This window comes from Mobula hypostoma, chromosome 29 (assembly GCF_963921235.1).
Source record: "Mobula hypostoma chromosome 29, sMobHyp1.1, whole genome shotgun sequence".
Classification (NCBI taxonomy): Eukaryota; Metazoa; Chordata; class Chondrichthyes; order Myliobatiformes; family Myliobatidae; genus Mobula; species Mobula hypostoma.
In genome coordinates, this window is record NC_086125.1 from 9,300,634 (window position 1) to 9,322,668 (window position 22,035).

Consider the following 22,035-nt stretch of genomic DNA (forward strand, 5'->3'; position numbering starts at 1 on the left):
TTTGTCTCTAATCGCCACAGGGGAACTGAACTTGAATAGGCTGATAGATTAATGGCCACAAAACAACATTTTATAGAAACATTCCACATTGAGTTTGAGAAACAAGAAGGCTGGAGAATTTAAAAACTATAATCATTCAGCATATTTAAATTATTTTGCATATAGCTGTCATCTGAAGCTTCTGACCTAAAAATTATGTAAAATAAGAAGTATTTGCCTTCTAAACCCAGCACCTATAAATTTAATTTTATCAAAATGAAAACTAAATCACGTCCATACATACTGTTATGTTGCATAGATATGTGTATGTTGCATACACGGGCACACACACATGTGGCTGATAATATAAATGGTTTTCAGACAGAGATCTTTTGATGCAAAAATTAATTAATTGATATCTGTAGGTAACTGCATTTTGCTTTCCACTTCTGGGTCAACCAATTAGATTGAGGTGATATTGTGCTCTACCAGCCCTGGTGACCGTCTGCTGCCCTTAATGAATCAGGCAAGTTTAGTTTAGTGACCCTAGCAACAGAAGCCAATCACAAACGAGAGAAAATCTGGAGATGCTAGAAATCCAAGTAACACACACACACACACACACACACACAAAATGCTGGAGGAATTCAGCATCTATGGAAGACAGTCTAGTCGATGTTTCAGGCTAAGACCCTTCTTCAGGACTGGAGAGAGAAAGAAGATGAGGAGTCAGAGTGAGAAGGTCGGGGGTGGGGAGGGGAGGAAGAAATACAAGGTGATTGGTGAAACTGGGAAGGAGCAGGGAGGGGTGAAGTAAAGAGCTGGCAAGTTTATTGGTGAAAAAGATACAGGGATGGAGAAGGGGGAATAGGAGAGGACGAAAGGCCATGGAAGAAAGAAAAGGGGCAGCAGCACTAGAGGGGGATGATGGGCGGGTAAGGAGATAAGGTGAGAAAGGGAAATAGGAATGGGGAATGGTGAAGGAGAGGGGGGTGGGGCATTACTAGCAGTTCATGCCATCAGGTTGGAGGCCACCCAGATGGAATATAAGGTATTGCTCCTCCAACTTGAGCGTGTCCTCATTGTGACAGCAGAGGAGGCCGTGGACCGACATGTTGGAATGGGAATGGGAAATGGAATTAAAATGGGTGGCCACTGGGAGATTCCACTTTTTCTGGCAGACGGAGCATAGGTGATCAGCGAAGCCGTCTCCCAATCTATGTTTGGTCTTGCCGATATACGGGAGGCCACACCGGGAGCACCGGATACAGTAGGTGACACCAATAGTCTTGCAGGTGAAGTGTCGCCTCACCTGGAAGGACTGTTTGGGGCCCTGAATGGTAGTGAGGGAGGAGGCGTAGGGGCAGGGTGTAGCACTTGTTCTGCTTGCAAATATAAGTGCTGGGAGGGAGTTCAGAGGGGAGGGACGAATGGACAAGGGAGCTGCATAGGGAGCAGTCCCTGTGGAAAGCAGGAAGTGGGGTGGGGGGGGCAGGAAAGATGTGCACAGTGGTGGGATCCAGTTGGAGATGGCGGGAATTATGGAGAATTATGAGCTGGACATGGAGGTAGGTTGTAGGAGCAATACCCTATATTCCGTCTGGGTAGCCTCCAACCTGATGGCATGAACACTGATTTTTTTGAACTTACGTTAATGGCCCCTGCCCATCACCATTCCCTTTTCTCTCTCTCACCTTATCTCCCTACCTGCTCATCGCCTTCCTCCGGTGCTCCTCCCCCTTCCCTTTCTTCCATGGTCTTCTGTTCTCTCCTGTCAGATTCCCCCTTCTCCAGCCCTTTATCTCTTCCACTAATCAACTTCCCAGCTCTTTACTTCACCCCTCCCCCTCTCCTGGTTTCACATATCACCTACCACCCTTGTACTTCTTCTTCACCACCCTCACCCCCGCCCCCCCCATCTTCTTATGATAACTCCTCATCTTTTCTCTCCAGTCCTGACGGAGGGTCTCCGCCTGAAATAGCGACTGTACTCTTTTCCATAGATGTTACCTAGCCTGCTGAGTTCCTCCAGTGTTTTGTGTGTGTGCTGCAACAGAAGTTTATACTATGTTATAAAAGGGTAAGTGATTCCACCAAACTTGAAGTTGGGAGCTTTAGCTCTGAGCTTAATGCTAGATACTATTTAAAAATCAGCCACTCTGCATTTTAAGTTCCGCCAGAGCCTCCATCTGTAGTATCACTATCACCTAAACCTTTGTTCTAAACCACATTGTTTCTTGGTGTAATTGCCCCAAACTTCTCTCCCCCAAGAACAGCAAATAAACCACAACCTAAACATCCTCCTTAGCCCGAATGAAAAACAGCAGAACTATTACAATGCATTAGTCTCTGACTTCTTCCTCTTTCTTTCCAGTCCTGAGGAACGATCTCTGCCCAAAATGTTGACTGTCTATGTCTGACCCGAGGAGTTCCTCCAGCACTTTGTAAATTGCCAGCTTCTGAGAACCCCTTGTGCTTATCACCTTTTTCTGATGAATTAATTTTTGTGGTTGGTTCCCAGTGGAATCTCTTCAGCACATCCCACCAAACGTGAGAAATTAAATTACGGGAATGTGACACTTTCTTGGTTCTTTCATCATCCCAAGAGAAGTCAGATTCGTTTCGTCGTTTTAATTTCACAACAAATGATACTACAGCGAGGTCGCAAGTTTAGATTAATTTTACAGCATCAGCTACATTGTGAGATTAACTCTGGGTGCAGTCTATAGCCATTGTTCAATTTGGAGTTGTCCTAGCACACATATTCACAGCGATCAACCATCGCACCCAATCTGACTCCTGGTAAGTCCCCATTCTGTGGCAGCAACCTTCTCAGGGACAGGAGAGCACCCACCATCTGATCCAGGCTTGGTGCTTGCAATCTGTTGCTTCCACCAACCTTTGCTTCGACATGCCAGAAGGTCCCAGGTTCAGTTCCAGCACTGAGGAAGCCAGTCACCCACTTCACAACAGAACTCATAACATCAACTAAGTCAGTGCCAATTAACAAGTGGAGGCCACCCACTCTTGCATAGTGGAGAAAAATCTACTCAACTCATTCAATCTTGCATGATCCTTTTTATTCGTAGACTTGCTCCCTTAATATTTCATCTGTCTGGCTGGAACACGAAGATCCACATTCCAAGAGACTGTGAGAATGGCTCCAAAGAAGCACAATACTCAGCCACGGTTAAAGGAGAAGTGAGGATACCTCGACTTCTAGGCCTCTCTGTAATTGTATGGTTTTGCACTAGCTTTCCCAAGCCCAGCCCCAGATCTGGGGATAAGCCATATACTTTCAGTGCTCACCAAACAACACTTCCAAACCACAAACACCAGTGGACAGGTCATGTAGCAAAGAACACCGGAGACAGTATTGCAAAGCTGCTGCTATAGGGATGTTAACAACTGCAGTGTTGTGACATTGTAGGCACATTGGCGAAGTTACTGAGCCAGTAATTCAGAGACCTTGACTAACAATCAAGAGACCCAGAGTTCAAACCACACCATGGCAACTGTGGAATTTAAATTCAGTTAATAATCTGGCTTTTCAAAAAAAAAATACAGCTTGCATTAATAACGGTGACTGGATCATCATAAAAGCCCATCTGGTTCACTAATGTCCTTCAGGGTAGGAAATCTGCCTTTCTAGCCCAGTCTGGCCGAGATGTGACTACAGATTCACAAAAGTGTAGTTGGTTGGTAAAGATGTACTCTGAAGGGGCTATCCTGCCCAGGGGCAATTAGGGATGGGCAATAAAAGCTGGATTTGCTAGTGAATGCCACAACCTAAAAATTAAAATCAAACAAAAATCAAACTGACTGCCTGACCTCAAGAGAAACTATCAAGCTTGTTGATGAAAATATTTTTTACTTGAAAAAGTGAGAGGTTGAATTTATTGCGGCTAAGAGTAAAAGAGATCAGGTAAATATAGAAGAAATAACCACTTTTAAAGTAGGTTTTTAAGCTGAAGTGAAATCAACTGAGATAAAGCGTTCCTCAGCTTTGACAAATTGAGAAGAAATTATTCTGAGTAGGAGTCAGTCTTAATTTCAATATAGCCAATGTGCGAGGAGGTGGAGCATTTAGGCTGGGAACTTGCATTAAGAGAAGAGCTCAGATATGCACTGAACACTGTAAGGGACAAAAGCAGCAGAGACCATGTGAAATCATTTGGAAGTCAACAGAAAAGCAAGGGATCATTGATCTGACAGCTAACTCTCTACTGTACTCCTGGCTGAACTCAACTCTGCCAGACACGCAATAAAGTAGCTCACTGCTGCCACACTGTGGTATTAGACAGCATTCACTAAAGGTAGGCACTGGGGCAGCAAGTACTCAATCATCAGTGACATTCAAAACCACTGAGGAAATGAGACCGGTTAGAAAACAGGAAGACTTCTTCTCAATCTATCATAAAACATACAGTTCCTCTCACCAACTGACACTCCCAACAAGGAGATGAGGACTAGGGAGAGAGGAATTCAAAAAATGGAGGTTATGTTCCTTAGCTCAGGAGCAACATGGGATGATCATATCAGGTCCATATCAGGAGCAATTCTTCATCACCTGCTCTGTTCACTTATGTCATAATATAGGAAGTACACCATTAAAATTAAACAGCTCTCCACGCTACAAAGAGCAAACCAAGCAGGGTGTATTAAACACAACAAACTGTTCAGCCAAGAAACACAGTAGGTAACATGTCTCATGCATTTGATACTGAGGTGTTAACAACCAAAAGTTGTACCAACAGGTGCATAAGATTTCATGATGTGTGCAACCTATAAGTGTGTTAAGTACAGGGCTGCATTTAAATAGAGGTTGTGTTAAATCTTTTGGTGGTGTGTTAGCTCCAGTGCTGCATTCAACCAAATAATGAATTCGTATAGCATTATGTACAACTATCAGGTATGTTATATAACAAGCATTGTTCATCCATGGAGTACATTACATATGGCACCATGTTCAGCTGCAAGATTCATCATTGTGTTTGACTAAAAAGATGAATTACACACAAGAATTATTCAAACAACTAATATATTGCAAAGTTCATATAACAGGTCTTTAGATACAATGATGTAGTCTACCAACAGGTACAACAGTTTTCGCATCATGTTCAATTAACAGATGCAATTAAACCATTTTATTTTAGCAGGTGTGTTCGAGAAAACACAAGTATATTAGACCACAGCATTGTGTTGACTCAAGGTTCAAGATTGTTTAATGTTATTTCCAGCACACAAGTGTAAAGGAGAATGAAATAATTGTTACTCTGGGTCCAATGCAGCACAAAATATAAACACAATGAGATAAAGAGCACAATAATAAAAAGCACAATAAATATAAATACATAAGATAGCTTATATACATAGATTGATTGTACAGTGATGCTAGGTACAGGAATGTCTATATATAAGGTGACTGAAAGGAAAAGAACCTCAGGATGTATATTGCATACATTTCTCTGACATTAAATGTACCTTTGAAACCTTTGAAATGATAAAGTAGTGGTGATGGGGGCTGTGGAAAGGTGGGTTAAAGGGAGATGCTAGTTATGGCGCTCTGATCAACCGACAGGTTTGGTGGTTACAGCACTGTTTACAACCAATAGGTGTGTTAGATGCATCTGTTTAGTGAACATAATGCTGTATCAAATATATCCCTTGGATGGACACATCTTGTTATCCAACATAGCTTTTGGCTGAACAAAGTGCTCTACTAATTTGATTTTTGATTTGATGCACCATCAATGGATTGAACACTACCCTCTATCTAAACACACCTATTGGTTGTAAACACTACAATATCTAAACACACACAATCCTCTAATCTAAAGCACCAGCTAGTTATACACTGCACAATATGTTGTTTGAATGAATGAAATTCTCTACCTAACATTGAGGAGTGCATTCAATCCTCTGTATTAGGGTGGAGGACCCTATATTCCCAATGGGTACTCGCCAACCTGATGGCATGAATATCGATTTCTCCTCCTGGTAAACAAATTCCACCCCCTGCTCCCCTCATCTAGTCCCCACTCTGACCTTTTACTTCGGGGGGGGGGTTTTGTTGTTGCTTACATGGTGGGGAGTGAAGGGTTGGTGCTTCTGCTAGTGCAAAGGGGGGGGGATCAATGCTTCTGCTGCTGCTTATACAAAGGGAGGGAGGAGGGAGGGGGCTTCGGGGCTTTGATGTTTCTATCATTCACCCTATGAGGTTTCTTGTTTCGTGGATCGTCTGTGAAGAGTAAGAATTTCAGGTTGTATACTCTGATATTAAATTGAACCTCTGAATCTTTCTCATCTGCCTATTACTTTCCCTGGGTCCCCACCTCCCTCCATTTCTCCTATGGTCCACTCTCCTCTCGTACCAGATTGTTTCTTCCCTGCCTTTGACCTTTTCCACCCACTTGGCTTCATCTATCACTTTCCAGCTAACCTCTTCCCCTCCCCTCCCCTCCACCTTTTTATCCTGGTATCTTCCCCTTCCTCCTCAGTCCTGAAGAAGGGTCTGGGCCCAAAATATCAAGGATCTATTCAATTCCATAGATGCTGCCTGACCTGCTGAGTTCCTTCAGCATTTTGTGCATGTTACTTTGGATTTCCAGCATCTGCAGACTTCCTCATCTCTACCTAACATACCCGTTGGTTATGCACATCACAGGATCTAATACATTCCTCATGTGTTATCTCATGCAATTCTTGGCTGAACACCTTGTTCTGCTCGATATACCTTGCTTGGCTAGTATATTTGGCCAACTCTTTGTGGTATGGAGAGCAGTTTGTCTTTAATGAGATTGTTCCTATATTGTAAGATCGATGGGCATAGCTACTTACAGAGAAGGCGATGAAGAATCGCTCCAGACTTGTTCAGGAAATTATATAGGAATCAGGGAATATGATCCCCGTTTTTTGGATCCACGTCTGCCTAGTCCTTGTCCCTGTCCCTTTGTTTTGGGGTGCCTGGGGGTAAGTTGCAAGGATCGATGTGTTTCTGGATAGATTGGGAAGATTTAAAGACATATTTCAAGTTAGATATCCTTCTTTCTAATCAATTTCATTTCCTCACTGGTTCAAGCAATAGTCAGGTTCGATAGCACCTGTATTCAATTAGGAGTTGTTTTGGATGTTTCAGCTGAAAGGTGCATTAGATAGAGGACTACTTTCAACCAATCATTGTTGCGTTCCAGGACTGCAAAAGTGCCGATTGCTGAACCAACAGTTGCATCTTACTATAAGCTGTGTTCAACCGACAAGTTTATTAGATATTGAATTGTGTTCATAAAAGAGGTGAGTCAGTGACAGTGCCCTCTTCAACCAAATCATGCAGCAAATAATATCATCCTTACATAAGGAGTCATGTTCAACCACAAGACGTTTTGCATAATATACTGTGTTCAACAAAGAAGAGAATTAGATATGGAACGGTGTTCAACCAACAGGTGTACTGCAAAACAAGTTATGTTCGACCAAAGAGTACATTAGGTATAGTGGTGTTTAACTGCTAACTGCAATAGTTACAGCATTGTGTTATACCGTCAGGTACATTACATAACAGGTTGCATTTAACCAACAAACACTTCAAGTGCATTGTGCTTTAGGCAACAGCGATATGGTCAAACAACAGATGTGTTAATTGTAATGATGTGTTAAGCACACTTTATAAACCAATAGATATGCTAGACAAAACATGGTACCCAAATAACCCATGTATTAGTTAGAGCCCATGTATTAGTTTAATTAAGGTGTATCAGAGACAGTGTTGAGTTAATTCAAACAGTGCAGTAACTACACTGCTCTGTTCAACCACCAGGTGTGGTATTTATAACACTATGGTGAAACAACAGGTACTTCAGATAGACTGCTGAATTCAAGCAACAGACTGCAAGGCACTACACTACTTTCAACCAACAGGTGAATTAGATGAGGATCTGAGCTTTTAGCTAGCACATATATTTGAGGGAGTTGTATTCAACTAACAGGCATTTGATACCATTCTATATTCAATCTGCAGTTGCATTTGCTGCAGTACTATGTTCAGTCAAAAGATGCATTAATTACAATGCTCTATTCAGGAACATAGTGAGTGTTCAACCACACTTGCATGTAGTAAGTCCCTCCTGACAAATCAACAACAGATTAGAATAATGCAAAAATAACATCCATCTGTTGTACCATGTCTGACCTATTGACATTGAGAAATTGTGTTTTATGTAGTGATAAAATTGGTGAGGATACAGAAATGGTCAAAATAACACATTCCCATTAATGTATCCAAGACTGCAAAATGCACTGTCACAAATTACAATTAAATAATATCAATCTATTAGTCAAAAACAATACTAAAAGTGATCAGTATGTGTGTCTGTTGAGTATTGTATTTGAACAATTGCTTTGGACAACAACAGCTACTGTGGATATAACGCTATGTTAAGTCAACAGGTACATCAGATACAGCAAGCATTTTGCAAACAGATGCACTAGGTACTACGCTGTATACAACCAAAATATGTATTAGATTTATTAGTACATTTAACCAATATGTGAATGAGATGTAACAGTGTTCAACATCAAGTGCATGAGATGTCGTGAGGATGCATTTTATCAACAGATGTGATAGAGACTGTGCTGACTTCAGCCAACAGGTGCAATCGAGTCACTGCTGCTCAGTGAGTTGCCTCCTGTTCACTCACGGAGCCATCAATCTGGAGTTAATGCTCCGGAAATTGGTTAACAGCATCCATTCTGCACCTGATCTACTAGAGCTATTGGGAAGGCCCTGGTCAATTTTATCTGCCAGAGGCTTCCCGTCAACTCTTCTGAAACTGGCAATATCTAAATCATGTTGCGTGTCATTAAAAGTCGACCTAACTCAGCAGAGGCTTAACTAGAGTGAACCTAAAAAATGAACAAATCCTTGCCTGAGCCTGAAGATGTATGCACATTCATTGAATACTTCAATCACAACCGGTCTGCACTGTGCTTTGGACACATTAAAATGCCAGTCCCAGGGCTGCACTCAGACACCACTCCTTCATTTCCATTTTGACGCCTGTTTCTGGAAGCAAGTCCAGTGCCAACTACCACTGCACCGACTGATACAATGCACCCAGCTCCAAGCTATAACCCCCTGGCTCATACCTGGTCTCTTCGTCTGGGTGCGTGATAGCTATGCGGGGAGGGATGAGCAGTGGCAGGGTGGTTGGCCTCTGGAACCTGTCCACCTCTGGTGACCTGGACCTTGTTCTCCACTGCGGTACTTGAAGAGTGCCAGAGAAAGTGTGGCGACCTCGGCGAGTGTCCATGCCCAGTGTACTGCTGGAGGTGTACGACCGACTGCAACACCCTGAATCCAAAGTCTCCTTATTTTTCTAGAAAAGAAACAGACAGGGTGAGCCAGGGTTTCAAACCATTTCACCAAAAGTCACATACTTTCACCTGCTTTCCGGTGAATCCAATGACCAGTCAACCCAGCATCACGCCACCTTGTCCCAAAACTGTACAACTCACTGTTATGCACGATGACATTTCATTTGTTTGCATGTTTATGCATACGTGTAAAATTAGATACACTGAGTCAGAGACAGAATAAAAATCATTTAACACTGTGCCATGATGCACTTCCCAGTGCAAGTTCATAAATGGTTATATCCAAATAAAGCTCTCACTGCACTGCACCATCAAACAGCTTCACAGCAAGGACTGAGATAAGACCATAAGACATAGCAGTGGAACTAGGCCATTCAGCCCATTGAGTCTGCTCTGCCACTCCATCAGGGCTAATTTATTATCCATTGCCAACCCCATTCTCCTGCCTTTTCCCTCTAACCTTTACTAATCAAGAACCTATCAATCCCTGCTTTAAATATTCCTGAGCAATACACACAAAATGCTGGAGGAACTCGGCAGGCCAGGCAGCACCTATGGAAAAAAGTAGAGTCAACGTTTTGGGCCGAAGCCCGTCGACTGTACTTTTTTCCCATAGATGCTGCCTGGCCTGCTGAGTTCCTCCAGCATTTTGTGCGTGCTGCTCGGATTTCCAGCATCTGCATATTTTCTCGTTTGTGCCTTCCTTATCACTGACTCAACCTTCAAGCAATCCTACACAAGGACTCCAAAGTCCCTTTGCACCTCCGATTTTTGAATTTCTTCCCAGTTTACAAAATAGTCTACACCTTTATTCCTTCTACTACAGTGCATGACCATAAATATCCGTCCACTATATTCCATCTGTCACTTTATTGCCCATTCTCCTCATCTGTATATGTCCTTCTGCAAACTCCCTTTTAACCTTCTATCCATGCTGGTTATTTCCTGTAATACCACAGGGTCTTATTTCTGAATATAAGACATAGGAGCAGAATTAGGCCATTCCGCCCATGAAGTCTGCTCTGCCATTCAATCATGGCTGATTTATTATCCCTCTCAACTCCATTCTCCTGCCTTCTCCCAGTAAGCATTGACAATCTCATTAATGAAGATCTTATCAACCTCCACTTTAAGTATACCCAATGACTTGGACATCTGTAACAATGAATTCCACAGATTCACCATCCACTAGCTAAAGAAACTTTTCCTCATCTCTGTTGTAAATAGACATTCTTGAATTCTAAGGCTATGCACTCTGGTCCTAGCTTCCCCCACTACAGTAAACATCTTCTCCACATCCACCTTATCCAGACCCTTCAATATCTCATAGGTTTCAATGAGATTCATCCTCAACCCCAGCAAGTGCAGGACCAGAGCCATCAAACGCTCCTCATCTTTTAATCCTTTCATTTCTTGTGAAGTTCCTCTGGACCCTCTCCAATACCCAAAACTGCTCACTGTACTCCAAGTGTGGTCTGACTAATGCCTTAGAAAGCCTGAGTGTTACATCCTTGTATTTATATTCTAGTCCCCTTGAAATGAATGCTAACATTGCATTTGTGTCCTTACCACTGACTCAACCTGCAAGTCAACCTTTAGTCAACCCTACACAAGGTCTTCCAAGTACCTCGGAACCTCTGATTTTTGAATTTTCTTCCCAGTTATAAAATAGTCCTTACATTTATTCCTTGTGGCAAAGTGCATAACCGTGCAATTCCCTACATTATATTCTGAGTCCCACTTCTTTACTCATTCCTTCAACTTGTCTAAGTCCTCCCACAGAACCCTGCTTCCTCAACACTACCTGCTCCTCCATCTATCTTCATATTGTCCGCAAATTTGGACACTAAGCCATCAATTCCTTCATCCAATTCATTGACCTACAACGTGAAAAGAATCATTCCTAACACTGACTGCAGTGGCACACCAGCAGCCTACCAGAAAAGGCCCCCTTTATTCCCACTCTTTGCTTCCTGCCAGTCAGCCAATCTTCTATCCATGTTTCCTGTAATACCATGGACTCATATCTTGTGTGGCACCTTGTCAAAGGCTTTCTAAAAATCCAAATAAACAACATCCACTGACTTTCCTTTGTCTATCCGGCTTGTTATTCCCTCAAAAAATTCCAACGGATTTGTCAGGCAAGATATCCCCTTGAGGAAACCATGCTGATTTTGGCCTATTATATCATGTGCATCCAACTACCCTGAAACCTCATCCTTAAAAAAGGACTCCAACCACTGAGGTAAGGCTAATTGGCCTATAACTTCCTGTCTCTTCCCTCCCTCCCTTCTTTAAGAGTGGAGTAGCATTTGCAATTTTTCAGTCCTTTGGAACCAATCCAAAATCTACTGATTCTTGGAAGGTCACTACTGATGCCTTTGCAAGCTCTTTCGGAACACTGGGCCGTAGACCATCTGGTCCAGGTGACTCATCTACTCTCAGACCTTTCAGCTTCCCAAGCACCTTTCCTTAATAATAGCAACTACACTAACCTCTGCCCCCGCACTCTCAAATTTCTGGCATACAGCCGGTGTGTTCCAGCGTGAAGACTGACGCAAAATACTTATTAAGTTTGTCCATCATTTTTTGGTCTCCATAACTACTTTTCCACTGGCATTTTCCAGCAGTCCAATTTTCACTCTTGCCTCTCTTTTACTCTTTTATCTAAAATAACTTTTAGTATCCTCTTTTATATTACTGGTTAGCGTAGCCTCATATGTCTGGTAAACCCACTATTCAATGAGTTGTGGCATATTTATGCCATAATCAGCAACAGTATGGCAAAATACACACTTTATGTTCTGAATTTATGCCTACCACAATGGTGACACACTGTTATATGATGGCCTGTAATCCAGAGGCCTGGAGTGATAGCCAAAGCTAATTCCCATTACTATGGTAAATGGGGAATTATATTTCAGTAAATTAAGTATTCTGAAAGGAAAAGCTAGTGTAACTAATGGTGACAAAACTATTTGCCGCATGTCAGAAACCTCCCTCTGGTTCTCTAATGGCCTTAAGGGAAGGAGTCTACAATTTATTTCTGGTCTGTGTAGGGTTGCCAACTGTCCCGTATTAGCCGGGACATCCCGTCTATTGGGCTAAATTGGTTTGTCCCACACGGGACTGACTTTGTCCCGTATTTCCCCCACTAAGGTAGAGCATTTCTATGAAACCGTTCCTAAGCCGAAGGCATAAAGCGAAGAAGCAATTACCATTAATTTATATGGGAAAAAATTTTGAGCATTCCCAGGCCCAAAAAATAACCTACCAAATCATACCAAATAACACATAAAACCTACAATAACACTAACGTATAGTAAAAGCAGGAATGATATGATAAATACACAGCCTATATAAAGTAGAAATAATGTACAGTGTAGTTTCACTTAACAGAATCGGGAAGATTAAGCCAAAACCAATTTGTAGAAAAAAATCGGCACGTACACACATGCGCGCGTCCCGTATGCACACGTCACGCATGCGCACACAGGTGCCCACACAAGGCTTCATGGTCATGGTAGGCTTTATCGGGGTAAACACAAGTGTCCCGTATTTGACTGTTACTTTTGTCCCTTATTTGGGAGTGAGAAAGTTGGCGACCCTAGGTCTGTGCAATATGTGACTCCAGACTCGCAGTAGTCTGGCTTAAGTACTCTGAAAGTACCTTCACCACAAAGACAACAGGTCAAGTGCAGAAGGGAATGAGCAATAAATGCTCATTTTGTCAGTGAGGCCCTCATCCCAGGAATGAATAGAAGAAACATTTGTTGAATATCTAAAGACCAATCAGCATTCTAAAGTTCAAAGTTGAAATTTTGTAAATTCAAGTAAATTTAATATCAAAGTACATATATGTCACCCTATACAACCCTGAAATTGGTTTTCTTGCGAGTATACGTAGTAAATCCAAGAAACACAATAGAATCAATGAAAGACTGCATCCAATAGCATGGGCAAACATCTGATGTGAAAAAGACAACAAAACTGTGCAAACACTAAAGAGAAAAAACAGAATAATAATAAATATTGGGAACATAAGATGAAGAATCCTTGAAAGCACTGTTCCCTGTAAGCTGTACGGGTGCATGGCCACATAGTAACTGAAATGCTCCCGCGCAGATGGAATTTTCTTTTACTTACAACGAAAGCATTGCCTTAAAAATATTGCAGCAATACTGTGATTACAAATTTGTCACTTAATGAGAAAATTAAGACTGGTTCAATTAGATGTTCACTGATATGGTGAGCTACGTGCTTAAAAAAATGAAGAATTTGAAGATCTGTCGATTCTTGTTGAATTCATTGAAACATTTTAAGTTTCTACTGCTAACTGCTAACGTGGATTCATATGAATTCAATCAAATATAAATCCAGAAATAGACTAAAAGTGGAACATGAGAATTAAGATGCATCTTTCATCTGGATATGAAATTAATCTGGACACTGTTTATTGACAAAGCAATTGTAATAAAGACTGTTGAGAAAAAGTTTACAAAAAGTGAAAGATTTTCTTTGTTGTACGGCATTTCATTTTACCCTTAATTAATAAATAAAATTAAAAGTATGTGATTTTTCAATTTTTATTTTAAGTATTCATAGTATGCATATTACAAAAAAACACATTTAAAGTCCATGTAGTTTTCAGGCTGTGTAAAATTTCCTGCTCAGAGCAATGGTTGGTTTGCAGAGATGTAAAAAAAATTAAAGGAAATGTTGTTTGTATGTAATTCCATAGGTTGTGGGAACAGTTCAGTGATTGGGCAACTGAAATTGAATGAAATTATCCCTTCTGGTTCAGAAGCCTGATGGTTGAGGGGTAATAACTGTTTCTAAACCTGGTGGTGTGGATCCTGTGGCTCTTATACCTTCTTCCTGATGGTAGCAGTGAGAAGAGGGCGTTCTAGGGTTTTCAAAGTGATAGCACCTTTCAAGATGGGATGTTGCTAAAAATGAACCTTCTATCCAGCCTTAGTAGGATCTGAAATCAAAAATCTGTAGACACTGGAAGTCTGAAATGAAAACAGAAAATGCTGGAAACTTCAGCAGGTTAGGCAGCATCAATGGAAAAGGAAAAGAGACCTTGCTAGAACTGTCTGAGTAAGGGTTTCTGATCTGAAGCATGAATTCTGCTTCTCTTTCTACAGACACTTACCAACCTGGTGTGTTTGCAAACATTTTCTGCTTTACTTAGGTCAGGCTGTCCTGGATTAATGACTAATGAAGAGGTTAACAATATTCTGTACTGAACCTGTACAGTTCTAGAAGGTTAAAGGCCTAGGGACACATTAGCTTTGCCCCCGACAGTACTGTCCCTGATTCTGCAAAGATGAGCTTGTATTCTAACGGGAAGATGTGTAGCCCATCGCATCATCCCAACCATGAGGGTTCATTAGGAGATTGACTCAGAGGCTCTGAGACACCATGTCATCTACACAGCTGAATTGCCAAAGTAAGTTGATGTAAATGATTTAGAAAATATATCATCCAATATCTTATTCTAAGCTCAACTACAAACAAGAGAAAATCTGCAGATGCTGGAAATCCAAACAACGCACACAAAATGCTGGAGGAACTCAGCAGGCCAGACAGCATCTATAGAAAAAGAGTGTAGTTGACATTTCAGGGCAAGACCTGATGAAGCGTCTCAGCCTGAAAGGTTGACTGTACTCTTTTCCATAGATGCTGCCTGGCCTGCTGAGTTCATCCAGTATTTTGTGTGAACTGCTTCTTATTCCAAGGTGTAATGTTGTCATACTGCATGTGCCTGGATCTGCCATTTGGTAGAGTCAGTAACACCTTCCTCACTTGTTCCATCTCAGTGCTTCATCCCTGTTGCTTGAATCCCTCTTCCACTGATACCCTGACTTCTGATTCAATCCTCCAGAACCCACTCACCACTACACACCAACCCAATACCTTCCATTTCTCAAGGCATCTCCGAATCTTTCAGCTGCCTGTCAAGCTCTGCTAGTTCTGCAAACAAGTAGAGGAAAAGCTTTTCTTTGCAACAGAACATGTAAGGCTGCATATCAGCACAAACAGAATTTTGTTGCTGGACTATCCCTTCTACTTTTCCCTTCCCAGAGAGGCATTTTAAAGCATTGTTTCCAGTACTGAAGAATTTCAGCTCCAAAGTTTTCATTATCTTGTTGTAAAGGGATGCAATCGGCTTTAAGCAGCTTTAAACTGAATTTCCCTATGTTGTTCCAATAATAAAAACTGTTCCAATAATAAAAACTATTCCAATCACAAGAAAATCTGCAGAAGCTGAAAATTCAACGCCACAGATGGAGTTCAACCCAGATAAGTGTGAGGTAGTTCATTTTGGAAGGGCAAATATGATGGCAGAATATAGTATTAATGGTAAGACACTTAGCAGTGTGGAGGATCAGAGGGATCTTGGGGTCTGAGTCCATAGGACACTCAAAGCTGCTGTACAGGTTGACCCTGTGGTTAAGAAAGCATATGTTGCATTGGCCTTCATCAATCGTGGGATTGAGTTTAGGAGCCGAAAGGTAATGTTGCAGCTATATGGGACACTGGTCAGATCCCACTTGGAGTACTGTGCTCAGTTCTGGTCGCCTCATTACAGGAAGGATGTGGAAGCCATAGAAAGGGTGCAGAGGAGATTTACAAGGATGTTGTCTGGATTGGGGATCATGCCTTATGAAAATAGGTTGAGTGAACTCGGCCTTTCTCCTTGGAGCGACAGAGGCTGAGGGGTGACCTGATAGAGGTGTATAAGATGATGAGAGGCATCGATCATGTGGATAGTCAGAGACTTTTTCCCAGGGCTGAAATGGCTAGCACGAGGGGGCACAGTTTTAAGGTGCTTGGAACTAGGTACAGAGGAGATGTCAGGAGTATGTTTTTTTACGCACAGAGTGGTGAGTCCATGGAATGGGCTGCCAGCAACGGTGGTGGAGGCGGAAACGATAGGGTCTTTTAAGAGACTCCTGGGCAGGTACATGGAGCTCAGAAAAATAGAGGGCTATGGGTAACCCTAGGTAATTTCTAAGGTAAGGAAATGTTCGGCACAGCCTTGTGGGCCAAAGGGCCTGTATTGTGCTGTAGGTTTTCTATGTTTCTAACATACACAAATGCTGGAGGAACATGGAGGCCAGGCAGCCTCTATAGTGACGTTTCGGGTCAGGACCGGAAAGAAAGAGGAGAAGTCAGATTAAGAAGGTGGGGGAGGGAAGGAAGAAGTACAAGGTGGAAGGTGATAGGTGAAGCCGGGAGAGGGGGAGTGGGTGAAGGAAAGAGCTGGGAAGTTGATCGGTAAAAGAGATAAAGGACTGGATAAAAGAGAATCTGATAGGAGAGGGCAGAAGGCCATGGAAGAAAGAGAAAGGGGAGGAGCACCAAAGCAAATTGATGGGCAGGTAAGGAGATAAGGTGATAGAGGGAAACAGAAATGGGAGAATAGTGAAGAGGGAGGGCAAATAGTGGCTGTTCGAGAATTGATGTTCATGCCATCAGTTTGGAGGCTACCCAGGCGGAATATAAGATGTTGCTCCTCCAACATAATTGTGGCCTCATTGCAGCAGTAGAGGAGGCCATAGACTGACATGTCGGAATGGGAATGGGAAGTAGAATTGAAATGGTTGACTACAGGGAGATCCTGCTGTTTCAGGCACACAGAGCACAGGTGCTTGGCAAAGCGGTCTCCCATTCTACGTCGGGTCTCACAATATACAGAAGGCCACACTGGGAGCACTGGATACAGTAAATGACCCCGACACACTCACAGGTGAAGTGTCGCTTCACCTGGAAGTATTGTTTAGGGCCCTGAATGGTAGTGATAGAGGAGGAGTAGGGGCAGATGTTCCACTTGCAAGGATAAGTACCAGGAGGGAGATCAGTGGGGGGGAACGAGTTGACAAGGGAGACGCATAGGAAGCAATCCCTGCGGAAAGCAGCAAGTTGGGGAGGGAAAGATGTGCTTGGTTGTGGGATCCCATTGGAGATGGCAGAAGTTACGGAGAATTATGTGCTGGAGACGGAGGCTGGAGGGGAGGTAGGTGAGAACAAGAGGAACCCTATCCCTGCTGTGACCATGGGAGGAGTAGACTGTCTCCAGAGAGTTCAAGGGAGGAGGGTGGAGGTAAAGTTGATGAAATTGACGAGCTCAGCAAGGGTGCAGAAAGCAGCACCAAAGCAGTTGACAGTGTAGCATAGGAAAAGTTGACAAGTGATACGGGAGTAGGCTTGGAACATGGACTGTTCCACATAACCAAGAAAGGGGAAGGCATAGCTGGGACCCATGTGTGTGCCCTGGCTACACCTTTGGTTTGAAGGAAGTGGGAGGAGCCGAAGGAGAAACTATTGACAGTGAGGACCAGTTCCACCAGACAGAGGAGAGTGGTGGTTTAGGGGAACTGGTTGGGTCTGTTGTCCAGAAAAAAGCGGGTGGGGATGGAGGTGTATAGGGACTGGACATCCATAGTGAAAATGAGACAATCGGGCCAGGGAACTTGAAGTCAATGAAAAGATCAAGAGCATGCAAAGTGTCATGGATGTAGGTAAGGAAGGATCTGAAACAGGGGGGATAAAACAGAGTTGAGGTATATAGATACAAGTTTGGTGGGACAGGAACGAGCAGAAACAAGCTGGAACAGGCAGGTTTTTTGGGTCTTAGGTAAGAGGTAGAAATGGGAGGTGTGGGGTAAGGGAACTGAGAGGTTGGTGGCCATGGGTGGGAGATCCCCAGAGTTGAAAGGTCAGTGATGATGTGGGAGTTGTTGCCTGGCCTCGGTTAGGTAGAGGTTAGTCTGCCTGACTACTACAGCAACCCCCCCTTATCTGCGGATTTGATGGTGAGGTTGGGATTAGTGCGGAGAGAATGGAGGGCAGCACGTTCGGAAGGAGTGAAGTTAGAATTGGAGAGAGGAGTGTTAAAGTTGAGATAGTTGATTTCTCATTGGCAGTTGGCAATAAAAAGCTCCAGAGCAGGCAGACAACCAGAGTGGGGTGTCCAGGAAGGGGAGGAGGGTTGAAGACAAGAGAAGGCGTTATCGTTGTCGGCTGGAGAATCCTCGCCAAAGAAGTAGGCACAGAGATAGAGGCAGCAGAACAAGAGCTCAGCGTCATGGCGGCCGCGGAACTCACTGAGGTGCGGGCACAAGCAAAGGCGAGGCGCTTACGGAGGACAGAACTTCATGCCTCAGTGAGGGGAAGGTCGGAGGGAAATGTGACGACACGGCATGGATGAGAGCTGGGATCAGAGGGGGGAAGAGGGTTGGTAGTGTCTGAGGCGAGGGGAGGGTTGGAGTGTTCAGGGAAGATGGAGTGGGAGGAAGATGGAGTCTCTGAGGACCCAAGAACTGATGGTGGGACCTAAGAGACACAGGATTGCAGCATGGTGGTGGCGGTGAGGGAAGGGGACACTAAGGTTCCAGCGGCACTGCATAAAATCTCAGCCTGGAGGTGCTGTGGGTCAAAGTCTAGGATAGAGTCGGAATTAGAATAAAAACTATTCACTCTCGCTGTTGTGGGTCAGAGCAAAACACAGTCCTGGCAGACGCAGCAGCTTCAGTTTGCAGTAGCAGTCTCAGTGTGTTGTCAGTCCCAGTGGCTGATGCGCCAATGTAGAGCAGAGGTTCCCAACCTGGGGTCCGCTGACCGCTCAGATAAAAAAGGTTGGGAACCCCTGGTGTAGAGGAACAATTCCCAGCATGGAAACTACAACATGAGAATTGAGTGTCACGCAGAGTAGGCCCCTCATTAATGCAACATAATAAATACAGTGAATCACTGGCAAAAATAATGATCAATTTGAGAATGTGTTGAGGTGATGAGGGATGGTGCACTGCAAACATTATGAAATAACGGGAAAGCCTTGGTGTGTAGGAGTACAGTACAGAAAACAGCAACATTAACTCTTCAATATGAACTCCAGTATTCAATTTCATGCTGAGATGCGCAAGCATGTCTAACTTACAGGTTATTTCTACTTCATTCTGCAAAGTGCTACTTCCAATAATTTATTTGTGATGTGTTTGCTATTCATCTCTCTCCCGGATAAACAGCACGGTACCAATATTTAAGGGACTAATGGCTCTTTTCTGAGTCCGAGGTCTCTCAGTGACTCTACTCAGATTTAACCACACAGTGGGTTCTTTCATTTGGTATGTGATCTGAACACTCAATCTATCTACTGTAGTTATTCTTACCTTTACTTACTAAATTCCAGCATTTGTAGCCTTCGTGTTCCTGCTTATCGCTCTCCAGCTCCTCCCTCCCCCTCACCCAACTTGGTTCCATCTGTCTTTGCCTCTCATCCACCTGTCAATGTCTTCTAACTCCACCTCTCCCCAGTTCTCATCTACCTTGAGGTGTCCTTCATCCTTCACCTCTCCTCAGTTCACCAATCGCCCATGGACCCCATCTCACCACTCCCCCGCACCTCTTTATACTTTATATCCCATCTTTCCACTCTTAGTTCTGATGCAGGATTTTAGGCCCCAATGCTGACAATTCCTTTCCTGCTCGGATGCTGCTTAAACTGCTGAGTTCATCCAACAGGTTATTTGTTGCTTCAGAATCTAGCGTCTGCAGTGTTTTGTGTTCCCCTGGGTTATTCCATTGCAACTCAGTGTGCATGTGCCAGTGCAGATACTCTGCACAATCCTAACCCACTCCAGATCCCATAACCTTACAATTCTCTGTCTTAAGTTTGATCTATTATCGGCAGGAGGAGAAGATGGTAGTGCGCCGCACGTGCGCAGCTCTCTGGTGAAAAATGATATCGTATCCGTCAAATAGGGGCCGTGGACAATTCTGATTTGATGGAGAATGGACGTGAAAGCACAGAGGAACATCTGGAGAAATTTCTGAAACGCCCGTCTGCTGCTGTCGTTACTGTGTGGTCGGGAATCTTTCGGAGGGAAGGCCTCAAAATCCCCGGCCTTGCCTGCTTTTGGCGATCGAGAAAGAGGTCGAATCGCTCGGACAGAGATGGCGCTCAGTACTCGGTGTCGGAGAGCTGATCAGAGCTCGAAGTTTTCGGATGACTCAGAGTCGGATTGTGGTCGGCATGGCAGGGAGAGTTTTTCTTCCTTCTCCCATCTGCGTGAGATGTGGGACATTTGAGAAACTTTGAACTTTACTGCGCTCACGGACTTTCTTCATTAAGTTATGGTATTGTTACACTGTTTGTAACTATATGTATAATTATGTGGTTTTGTCAGTTTTTTCAGTCTTGGTTTGTCCTGTGTTTTGTGATATCACACCGGAGGAAATAATGTATCACTTCTTAATGCATGCATTACTAAATGACAATAAAAGGGGACTACGTGTCTTCATAATCTAATCTAATCTATTACATTACTGGCTGCAAGCATTTCTTTTCATGTTCCTTCACAGACATTGTCCTAAACCACTAAAAATTTAAATAACCAGGAATAATGTCCTGACGAAGGGTCTCGGCCTGAAACGTCGACTGTACCTCTTCCTAGAGATGCTGCCTGGCCTGCTGCGTTCACCAGCAACTTTGATGTTTGTTGCTTGAATTTCCAGCATCTGCAGAATTCCTGTTGTTTGCATATATATTTTTTTTTATACATTGTGAAAAGCTCACCAGAAGTGCTGGAAAGCCATCCATAACATTCATTCATCTCCTAATTACCAGGGCTACTAAGTCTGCCAGATTCTATTTCAGCGAAACACATTGCACTGAAACCATGTTATCTTTGCTTATTTCTGAAAGGCTTTAATTAGAAAGAAGGAGGAGTGCTGGAACCTTTCAGAAGGAAGCATAAATAACATTCATCGTCTTACCTCAATGTCCAAACTGTAACCCCTTCAAGAAATTAACAATATTTATTACACTAGAAAACAGACGTAGTAGACCATATGACCACTCAAGTCAGCTCCACCATTTAATGACATCTTGACCTCAGTTCCATTTTCCTATCTGTACCCCACAATCCTTGATTCAAGTTCAAAGTAAATTTATGACCAAAGTACATATATGTCACCAAATACAACCCCGAGATTCATTTTCTTGCCGGCATTCTCAGTAAATCCAATAACCATACCAGAATCAATGAAAGACCCCACCAATGTGGCAGATAACCAGTGTACAAAAGACAACAAACTGGGCAAATACAAGAGAAATATAGAGAACATGAAAAGAAGAGTCATTGAAAGTGAGTCAGTAGGTGTGGGAACAGTTCAGTGATGGGGCAAGTGAAGTTGGGTGAAGTTACCCCCTTTGGTTCAGGACCCTGACGGTTGAGGGGTAATAACTGTTCCTGAACATGGTGGTGTGGGGCCTGAGGCTCCTATGCCTTCCTGATGGCAGCAGTGAGAAGAGAGCATGACCTGGGTGTTGGGGGGTCATTGATGATGGATGCTGTTTTCCTGTGATGGGCTGGGCCATATCCACTACTTTTTGTAGGACGTTCTATTCAGGGGCATTGGTATTTCCATACCAGGCTGTGATGCAGCCAGTCAATATACTTTCCACCACATAATGTATCTATAGAGGTTTGTCAAAGTCCTGGATGTCTTGCTGAGTCTTCACAGAGGTGCTGTTGTGCTTTCTTCGTAATTGCACTTACGTGTTGGGCACACGACAGGTGCTCTGAGATGATAACACCAAGGAGTTTAAAGTTGCTGACCCTCTCTACCTCTGATCCCCACTGAGGACTGGCTCATGGACCTCCGGTCTCC

General features: G+C 43.2%; 1 protein-coding gene across 1 annotated transcript in view; it reads right to left on the bottom strand.

The window, feature by feature from the left end:
* LOC134339299 (3',5'-cyclic-AMP phosphodiesterase 4B-like) overlaps positions 1-22,035 on the bottom strand; it is a 408,487-nt gene that overhangs the window by 338,481 nt on the left and 47,971 nt on the right. The window contains exon 2 of the mRNA XM_063035677.1: positions 9,124-9,353. Coding sequence (XP_062891747.1) covers positions 9,124-9,353 — 230 coding nt within the window. The remainder of the gene's footprint in view (positions 1-9,123; positions 9,354-22,035) is intronic.